At 48.8% G+C, this 10,442-nt stretch overlaps 1 protein-coding gene across 2 annotated transcripts; it reads left to right on the forward strand.

Moving 5' to 3' along the window:
• Positions 1–22: 22 nt before the first annotated feature.
• Positions 23–10,224, forward strand: UQCRB (ubiquinol-cytochrome c reductase binding protein). 2 transcript variants are annotated; one of them, XM_072734280.1, is made up of 4 exons: positions 23–194; positions 3,109–3,180; positions 4,219–4,385; positions 5,001–10,224. In XM_072734280.1, exons 1-4 carry the CDS (start codon positions 179–181, stop codon positions 5,076–5,078), a joined length of 333 nt encoding a protein of 110 aa, XP_072590381.1. In that variant the 5' UTR covers positions 23–178; the 3' UTR covers positions 5,079–10,224. The 2 variants fall into 2 exon arrangements, with proteins under 2 accessions (XP_072590381.1, XP_072590379.1); XM_072734278.1 differs by having other exon boundaries at positions 165–189.
• The last annotated feature ends 218 nt before the right edge of the window (positions 10,225–10,442 follow it).

Raw genomic sequence — 10,442 nt, forward strand, 5'->3', positions numbered from 1 at the left:
CTCCGCCCCCCCACCCCGGCGTCGCGCACGTCACCCGCAGGTGCCCAGGTCGGCTGCAGACACTGCGCCTGCGCGGGCGTCCTTCGTCGCCCGGCAACGCGTCGCAGGGAGCCTGCGCACCGGGCCCCGCGCGTCCTCCAGGACTTACCCAGCAGGCCCCGCGGCAGGCTCGGTCAAGATGGCGGGCAGGTCGGGTGAGTCCCCGGCTGCCTCCCGGGCGGGCGCGGCCGCGCTCAGCCTCGTAGCGGGTCGCTCTGCGTCCTCCCCGAGCGGCCGGGCGTGCGGCAGCCTCCGGGTCGCCCCCGCCCCCGCCGCTCCGCCCCGGGTCCGGCTCGCGGGAGGGGGAGGGGCTCCGGTGCCGGCCGCCGTTATTCCCGGACGCTCAAGGGCAGAGGCCGTTAGTCCCGGACGCGGAACCGAAAGGAACGGAGCGCCCCGGAGCAGGCCCCGACGCGGCCGGCAGCTCCCCGGCCTCGTGCCCGCGGGGATGCGCTGTCCGTGCCCCCGGCGGGGGGTCCGCGCGCTTCTCCCGCCGCCGCGCCTCGGGCGAACCCCCGGGGGCCGGGCCGGGCGGGCGGAGCCGCAGGTCGCCGTGGCCGCTCTGGGCGAGGGCGCGGCCGCGCTGCTGGGGGCTGGGGTGCTGCGGGCGCGCAGGCTCGGGCCCCGGGGCCCCGCGGTCCCCAGACGGCTGCTGCGCGCCGCACCCGCACCCCGACCGCGGCCCCCGGCATCCCCCGATCACACCCCGCACACCCCGATCGCGGCTCCCGCACCCCCGATAGTGGCCCCCGGCACCCCCGATAGTGGCACCCGCACCCCCGATAGTGGCACCCGCACCCCCGATGGCGGCCCCCGCACCCCCCGATCGCGGCGCCCGCACCCCCGATCGCGGCTCCCGCACCCCCGATAGTGGCCCGGCACCCTGGATAGCGGCCCCCGGCACCCCCGATCGCGGCCCCTGCACCCCCGATAGTGGCACCCGCACCCCTGATAGCGGCCCCCGCACACCCCGCACCCCCGACAGTGGCACCCGCACCCCCTATGGCGGCCCCCGCACACCCCGCACCCCCGATCGCGGCGCCCGCACCCCCGATCACACCCCGCACCCCGGATCGCGGCTCCCGCACCCCGCGATAGCGGCATCCGCTCCACCCATCGCGGCACCCGTACCCCCCGATCACAGCCCGCACACCCCGATCACAGCACCTGCACACCCCGATCGCACCCGGCACACCCTAATCACGGCCCCCGCGCCCCCGCACACCCCGATAGCGGCCCCCACACCCCTGATTGCACCCCCGCACACCCCCATCGCGACACCCGCACCCCTGATCGCATCCCCCGTACACCCGGATCACACCCCGATCGCGGCCGCGCACCCTGATCGCAGCCCCCGTGCCCAGCAGACTTAGACTTTTAAATGATAGCGGCTCCATTCTCTTCGCTGCCCCCTGCGCCCCCGCCCCCGGCAGCGGTGAAGCTCCTAGTTAGTTGCCCATCGCATGAAAATCCCGCTCGTCGTCTCCGTGGGGTCGAGCTTTGGGAGGTGACCTTTAAGAACTGTGTCGATTTGACAGATCCTGGGAGGCGCTGTGCTGCGCCTATGGGACGGCCTCCGGGCTGGCCTCCTGGGCCCCGGGCTCGGTGGGACAAGTTCGTAAGGCTGCTCCTCTGCTAGGGCGGGCTGCAAGTACCGGCGAGGGGGGAAAGCAGGTCGGGTAGTGCCTGCTGCTGAGTATGTCCTCCACCACTGCGTTTGTGCAGTTGCCTTTGCTACTTGTTTTTCTTTCCTTTTTTTTTTTTTTTTTTAAAGATTTTATTCATGAGAGACACAGAGAAAGGCAGAGACACAGGCAGAGGGAGAAGCAGGCTCCCTGCAGGGAGCGGGGCCTGGGACTCCATCCCAGGACCCTGGGTCAAGGCCTGAGCCAAAGGCAGATGCCCAACTGCTGAGCCACCTAGGCATCCCGATACTTGTTTTTCCCAGAAGCGATCTTTTCCATGGTGCTTGATCTTCAAGATCTACCAAAGCTGTGTAATGCATGCTCTACTAAAGAGTAGGGAGGAGGAGTCAGAAGAAAAGAAGAGCTTGCTTGCATCCTGCAATGAAAGGCTGGGGAAATTTTAGAAGGAAATTTAAGCTTTTGTACCTCCCCTCCTTACTACATGCTTCCTGGGGAGCTCCGGCACCAACGCCTTGCCCCAGGCTCAGTCCTGCTGCCCAGAGAGCATGCACGTTCCCTGTGTCTTCTCTGTTTCAAATACCCATTTCCGGGTTGGAAGGTTAGCTACTTGGGAGGAGGAAAATGGGCTGCTTCTATTAATCCATGTTAATTTTAGGGGGATCCCTGGGTAGCTCAGCAGTTCAGCGCCTGCCTGTGGCCCAGGGCCTGATCCTGGAGACCCGGGATCGAGTCCCACGTCGGACTCCCTGCATGGAGCCTGCTTCTCCCTCTGCCTGTGTCTCTGCCTTTCTCTCTATGTCTGTCATGAATGAATAAATAAGTAGAATCTTAAAAAAATAATATTTTAAATGACTCTCTTTAAATCCTCCCAGAAATACATATATTCTTAAAGACAGTAGCCAGGTGAAGCAAAGGTAACACAGAAAACAGATTCTGGAGGATGCGGGTCCCTGGGACCTGCCAGCCTACCCTGAAGCCTCCCCTTGTTTTCATAGAACTCCCAACTCCCTTGAAAAGAAAGGTTCACACTTCCTGGATTTTATTTCCGAGACTACAGAAAATGAAGGAGTTCTCGGTTCCTTTCCCACAGCCTCCCCTTCCGTTCTGACGGTACAGGGTTCACTAAAAACGAGGGTCTTGGCTTGCACAGGCTGGCGTGCCGCTAACTACTCTTGTACATCATGTGCTCGACTTTACTTTTTTTTTCCGTGACTTGCTCCCCAGTTTTTTTTAACCTGTAATCACTTTTGCTGAAAGAAATTTTTATCCACAGTACACAGTATGTACACTTTCAAAAGGAAATTCCTCCCTATGTTTGCAATTTTCTAACGAGGTCGCTCCGATCGCACTGGTTCTTGGCCCATCCAAGCGTTCACGTAGTATAATAAGTGAATCGTAGCAACTAACACTGTGACAATATCAGTTGCAGCATCAAGCCGGTGGCTGGAGGGCATTCGGAAGTGGTATTACAATGCTGCAGGGTTCAATAAACTGGGTGAGTATCCGGTTTTCCCTTGGTTTTCTTTTTTTGCTTTTCTGAGAGTAGTGCTTTTTTGCAAGACTTATCATGATTCCCAAAAACAGTTTATTTAACTAATGGTGCCTGTGTACATTAGAAAACTTTAAGATTAGGTCACATTTTATTGTTCACTTATTTCCTTTTTACTATTTTGAAAAGAGTAAGAGTAATAGAATCACCTCATATATTTGAGGGGGAAATAACTTCTTGAAATATGGGAGCAGTATGTTTTCCTTATTATATGTTCCCTCTCCCAACTCCTCCATTTAGCATTTGAAAATTAAGTTATATGGACTCTGAAAGTAAAAGATGTTTCAATTGTTAAGATTGTCAAATGTTAAAATCATCAGATACCTGAACTTTCTTAGTTTGTCTTTTTTTAATTGAAGCCTTACCAAAGCATCATTAATGTTACTGGTTGCTTAGTGCACTGTCATCTAAAATTCTGTAGTACCTTGATCTCAAAAGTATAAGCAAATAGAGATGTGGCTTATTGGTGTGTATTTAAAAATAAAGTACATATTTTAAATATTTAAAAAATTGTTTTAGATAAAATGTGAATTTCTGTGACAGTGGATTTTGCAAGATTCCTATATTGTTTCTACAGTACCAATTAAGACATAGCCCATTATGAAGGGAAGGAAAAATAAGACAAAATCAGAGAGGGAAACAAACCATAAAAGACTCAGCTCTAGGAAACAGGGTCGCTGGAGGGGAGGGAGGTGGGAGGATGGGGTCACTGGGTGATGGGCACTAAGGAGGGCACGTGATGGGATGAGCACCGGGTGTTATACGCACCTCAGGAGTCACTAAACTCTACCTCTGAAATTAATAATATACCGTATGTTAATCTGTTTCAAATAAATTTTAAAAAAGAAAAAAGTAGCCCGTATTATGTATGAAATGCATACATATTTCACTCAAGTTTTATGTCCTAAACATATTTTACTCATTTTTTTAAAAACTGTTTGATTTTTGAGAATTGTTTTCCATCTGTCTTGTTTTCTGTTACAGGGTTAATGCGAGACGATACAATATACGAGAATGAGGATGTGAAGGAGGCCATAAGAAGGCTTCCTGAGAACCTTTACAATGACAGGATGTTCCGCATTAAGAGGGCGCTGGACCTGACCATGAGGCATCAGATCTTGCCTAAGGAGCAGTGGACGAAATACGAGGAGGTAACTCAGAGTTTGTGTATCTGACAATGTTGGCTGCTGAGCACCGAGCGTTAGAAACAGAAACAGATTCATCTGTACAGTGCCTTAGACTTCTTAAAGTTGTGTCCAATAAATACCCTCCTGGCAGCCCGGTCAGGTTAACAGAGCAAATGTGAACTCCCTTTAGAGAGAAACACTTTGTGACTTAGAGGTGACGTGACTGTTCCAAAATCACTGAGCAGGTCTCTAGTGTAGAGACCCAGATCCTCCATACTCTATACTCTCTTCCTGCTCTGATGAAAACGTGGTGGGATCCACATGATGAGCCCATGGAGTGGCCTCTGGCTCCCAGGAAGGGCCTGATGTAAACCCTCACCGCTTGAACTGCACACACTTCTGCTCTCATGTCTTCTCTGATCCACTTGCCCCTCTCAACCTATCAAAGCAATTAATTACAGTATCTTTGTGGGTTTTTACATTTTAGAAAAGCAGACAATTCTTAGTCTGCTTAAAAATATATTTCCTTAAGTTAGAAATAAAAATTAATTTTGATAAATTTCATTTGTGGAAGACCTTTTGAGTGGGATATATCAGCGTGTGGTGGCATATGATATTTTTATTTTATTCATTCTTTAGGATAAATTCTACCTTGAACCTTATCTGAAAGAAGTTATTCGAGAAAGAAAAGAGAGAGAAGAATGGGCAAAGAAATAATCATGGTGTTGAAATCTGTGGTTGCAGCTGCCCTCAAATACTTCGAAGAAGTTGGGTAAACCTGAAATGTACAATTTTGGAACTATTTGAGCTGCTAATGTATTACTTTAAATAAATGTCTACTGTAGTTATTATTGGAGTGTTTGAATTCTAAATCTTACTCTGGATAAGCACTAAATTTACATATTAAAATTATTTCTAGACTCCTAAAATATTTTTTAGTTAGTGTTTTACTGCTTGCTGGAGCTCAGGGAGGTCACTTGAATCAACTTGCCTCACTGGTTGGATAACGTCTTAATTTATTGAAGGATATGAATAGTCGCCTTTGTATTTCCTTTGTAGATTAGCAGGATACGTAGTAGAAGCCACCTAATTCGGCAGGGCTGGAGGAGAGCAAGGAGCAAGTGCCGTTGACTTCACTGTGTGTGAAGCAAACCGCACTCTAGCAGGTTGGCTCAGACTGCACAAGTTACCCAATGAAACGAGAGAAGGCTCACCCCCTAGTTTGCCAGGATTGGGAAACAGCCCTCCCCAACCACTGCTCTCTGGATAGTACTGATTTTACATCCTATCCTTTTTAAAAGATTATGTATGTGGTCCTAGTATGGGTCTGTGTAGGTTACATAAGTGTGTTCTTGTGTTGATGGGTGTATTAGAAAACAAAAACTAGACATTAAATTGACAAAAATACAAAGTAAAAGTGTTAAAGTTATAATTTTAAATATACTAAATTAGAACCATTCAGTAACGTCATTCCCACCCCTAAATTCTAAAATGCTTTAGCAGGGGCACCTGAGTGGCCAGCAGTTGAGCATCTGCCTTCCGCTCAGGGTGCCATCCTGGGGTTTGGGTTGCCTGCTTCCCCCTCTGCCTGTGTCTCTGCCTCTCTCAGTGTCTCGTGAACAAATAAAATATTAAAAAATAAAATTAAAATTAAAAATGCTTCAGCATTAGGAGCTGTGTAGGACCTGCAGCCTGTGCAGAGTTCCATGAGCCTCTGCTGTGTGTGAAGAGACCATCCGATTGGGATCTTCCCTCAGAATAGAACAACAGTGAAAAGCAAGTTTGGTGTTACGTTTAAAATATATATATACACACCTATGTTTACAAAATGTGTTATGATATTTGACAGTCATTTGAGTTTTACAACATGAATAAAACTGTCTTAAATCTTTTGTTAAAATATCAGAAAACCTCATTAAGCTCTCAGAGCCTTCTCTTTCAGAGTATTTTCTGAAATACCTAATCATTGGCAGTTTTCTTCGCTCTGGTCCAAGTTACCTGGCTCCTCATTTAGTAATGGTTTTGGTCCTGGTAAAAGCAGTTCTCCTGTAACATAAGATTCGTGGTTTGAAAAAACAAACAAACAAACAAAAAAGATTCGTGGTTTGACTTTGCAATCCACTTGACAGTATCACAGACGCTAGTGTCGGGGAATGGTTTAGTGCCGGACTATAGGTAGGATTAGTTGATTATTAAGATTTTTGTGTCAACATGCTTCCTTATCGGGCTTAATGAGGCCCCTCAGATAATTTCTCAGACAACCAAGGACCGCCCAATGTTGCAGCGATTCAATTTCTTTCTTCACACTTTTCCAAATAAATCTGAAGCTCACACATTGCTGATAGGTATTAGAAGCACTAGAGTCATTTGGATCTCGTTTTGGCAACATGTGTCAAGAACTGCAAAATCTAAGTAATTGCAGTAGCAGCCACCATTACGTTGAGTGCTTACGATCACTGCACGTGAGGCACTGTGCAAGTACTTCATGGTCACTGATCCCACAATGATGTGGCACATAGGATTATCACTCCTTGGTGAATGAGGAAACCAAGGCTTGCTTACGTTACAGCTGGCCCAAGGTCACACGTCCACAACAGTAACGTGTGACTCCAAAACCGTGATGCTGTGCTGCTTTATGAAAAAAGATGCTTCTTGCAGCATCGCTTCTCAGTGAAAACCCAAGCACTGTAAGTTTTCAGTAATAGGGCATGCTTAGGAAAGCTGTGCTGAGTGGGAAAAGTTTATTTATGGGGATAGTTTTAAAACTTGGAAACTTGTGATATTATATAAGGAAAGACAGCGGTGTTTATATTTTTAGTGAATAAGGGTGGTTTTGTAGTTTTCCTTTTCTCTGATAGCCTTTCCTTTTCTCTTGTTATAATTGAGTAGCAAACACCTTTACAATAGAAAAGGCAATAGCAGGTATTGGTGTTCTTGGCACAAAAGCTGTAGGTCAGAGGATCTCTTGGGCATTACTTGAGCCCCTGGCCCCAGGCACTCTTACTGGTGAAACGGTAGCTAGCAATAAGCCTGATAATTCTGGAACATGTTCAGGCTGAATAAGGAAGACTGGATGAAGAACCACAGGCCGGCGGTGCCCTGGTATTTCCCTTGTTGCCAGTGAACTTGCATGGCGAGGATTAGAAACCACCCAGGGGCAGATCAAGACTCCCTGGAGGTTCTTAAAAAGACCAGGTCACCCTGGGAGGAGGTTTCAACAAAGTCCTGCTTGGCAGAAGAAGGTTGAGAAAATGGACTGTCCAGGACTCTTTTTATTTGTTTTGTTTCTTTTAAAAGTATTTTATTTATTCATGAGACACACAGAGGCAGAGACACAAGCAGAGGGAGACGCAGGCTCCCTGCAGGGAGCCCGACGTGGGATTCGATCCCGGGACCCCAGGGTCACACCCTGGGCTGAAGGCGGCGCTAAACCCCTGAGCCACCTGGGCACCCCTACCTTATTCTTTTAAATGGAGAGGATATGCAAGTTCTTTGAAAACCATAGAACACTCTATTACTGTTTTTACTGTTGGTGATAATTACTAGTATTGTTCTGTTTGTCATGAAGAATAAGAAAGTAGAAACAATATTTGGAAAGAATAGTTGAAGGGGTGAGAGTCTGCTTAATTGGCCAACAAAATCCTTTCATTTGGAAGAGAAGGCCTTTTTGTTACCAGAAGCTGTACTGTTTGAGAAATCCACTTGGGAGTATCTGCCATACGGAGGCTCATCATCCGGCGGACGCAGGAGAGGGATGCAGACAGGAGTCTCCTTACTGTGCAGCTGCAGGACTATGATTTTACCTCTCTCTGCCTCAGTTTCCTCAGCCCTAAAGTGGAGCTCACGACGGGACCTACTTTACAAGGATATCGTGAAAATTACCCGACTTGGCTGGACGCTGGGCTGGCGGTGAACTCTAGGAGGGTCAGCTTCCAGGCTCCTCTGCGAATCCAGGGACAGTAAACATCCCGGAGGTGCTGCGGACCATCCAGCCCGGTGGTGGGGCGGCCGAGGCCCGGGTGCTGAGCCCCTTTCCCTTCCCCTTCCCCCACGGGGCCTTGTCCTTTCCTGGCCGAGGTGCGGGACAGGAGGAATGGGATGCGTGACAGCTTGATGGGGGGCGGGGGAGCCCCTCTACGGCCCTCCCGTCTCCCGCATCCCTGTTGCCCTCCGGACTGGCAATGCTTTCCTAAACTGACGGTGTCTCCCATCCTGCCGGTTCACTTTGTGCAGTGGGAAATGCCCGCTATCCGTAACCGCCCCCGGGTGGCGGTGGGCTTGGGCTTTGACGACACGGTTCCCAGACCTCGAACTAGGCTGGGTTTGCTGACCCCCAAGTGGTCTGCTTTGTGTTCCTGCTCTGCAGGGCCACCAGCGGCTGGCGTGGCTCCCGGTGCTAGCCCGGCCCCACTGACTGGCCCCACCAGCTCCTGGTGGTGGGAAGGCAAGCAAGTGGCCACAGGGCCCAGGCCCCAAGTACTGACCCCCAGCCGCCGGCAGGGTCTGCCCGTAGCCCCGATGGAGCTCCCGAGCCCCCAACACTCAGGTGATGTCCTGTGACTGGTGCCCACGTGTTAGTGAAGGAATCCTCCCTGGCAGCACCACTGCCGGTTTTAAGACTCTAGAATTGTAATAAGATCCCAAGGGCAGATCTTGATAAGGACTTCATGTTTGCCTTCAGGACTCCCTTTTAAGGCATTAATTCTGCGCTAATCCCGACTTGCGAAAGGCTCACTCATAAGAACAAAAACTGAGCCAAAGCCCCAAAGTTCCTATAGCCATAATAATCCGCTTGCATCCCCAAACATGGTGGGGTTCTGTTAACATGGACATCCTGTGTGCCGCGTGGCCTTGAAAATAACCCAAGTACTTGGAATTTAAAAGTGTGGTGCGGTGAGCATCAACACTGTGCTAAGCAAACCCGCGACCTCCTGGCCGGGGAAGGGAATTGAGGTTCCCCTGCGCAGGCGATGGAAATGTTAGGAACGAGGGCATCACAGGGTATCACGGATGAATGGAGCTGAAGGGTGAAGGACTCCCAGAGCTCCAGGAAATACAAGGAAAGGGGCCCTTCCTAGTAGACGGTACTAAACTCCGCCACTAGGTGACGACGCACTCCAGCTTTACAACCTCCAGGTCACCGTGGCCAGTGGAAGATTTATCCGATTTATCCGTTCTGTGCCCCACCAGCTCCCTCCCCTTCGTTTTTCAGGATGACAACACCTTAGAGGTTTATGGCCATCAGGAGAATTTACAACTAAGCCATGTACTGATGTAATGAAATCTAATATATGCTGTGCAATGAATTATGAGATGTTATTTAGTTTCAGGATTTTATTACTTCAATCAGTTATGACCATATTTCCTTTTATATGATTGCTCACTCTTTAAACATACCAGATGACTGTATAAGGAACACCTAATAAAGTCTATAGATGTTAAAATATCAATGTTTTAATTTATTTGCCATAATTTGTTTAAATTCTGGTTATACCGGTGTTCATATTAAAAGTCATAACGTGTTAGAATCCGAGATCTCAGATGGGACGGTGCCCCTGAATTATATTTTGCTAGGAAATATCATTGTACGTGTTAGCTAATTGAGCAGGGAAGAAGAACGGGATCATTAACAAGGCCGTTCATTTTCAGCATAGATTCCAGAAAGTCTGTTAATATTTGAGGGGTTTCTGTATTATGACAAACTATTTAAATTGTTATTCTGAATTCTCGGACTGTATCTCTCCTACAGTCAAAAGTATGTATTATTTGTTTTACTTTGTATTCTAATACATTTGCCTACTTTTGCATAAATGCCAAAAATGTAATTTCAGAATAAATCCCTGTGAAACTTCTGGTAACATTATTCGGCTGAGTCATTGCTCTGTTAGGATTCTGACGATTTTCAAGAAAATTTTATACCATATATGAAAACTATATCTATAAGCCAAAACCCTAAAAAAAGACGATTATTTGGTTTACGAAAAAGTCAGTTTATGATTCCTTTCTTACGCACGCATGTAAAACGTGCTTGCCGCCAGCCTGAGAGCTCGCACCTGATGGCAGCCACCGAGGCACGTCCTG

This window comes from Vulpes vulpes, chromosome 13 (assembly GCF_048418805.1).
Source record: "Vulpes vulpes isolate BD-2025 chromosome 13, VulVul3, whole genome shotgun sequence".
NCBI classification, from domain to species: domain Eukaryota; kingdom Metazoa; phylum Chordata; class Mammalia; order Carnivora; family Canidae; genus Vulpes; species Vulpes vulpes.

What these genes read in the sequence shown, in the direction of transcription:
- UQCRB (XM_072734280.1), top strand. An exon ending in TGCAGGGTTCAATAAACTGG is followed by an intron (nt 3,181 to 4,218) that starts GTGAGTATCCGG and finishes TTTCTGTTACAG; the next exon opens with GGTTAATGCGAGACGATACA. An exon ending in AGTGGACGAAATACGAGGAG is followed by an intron (nt 4,386 to 5,000) that starts GTAACTCAGAGT and finishes TTCATTCTTTAG; the next exon opens with GATAAATTCTACCTTGAACC.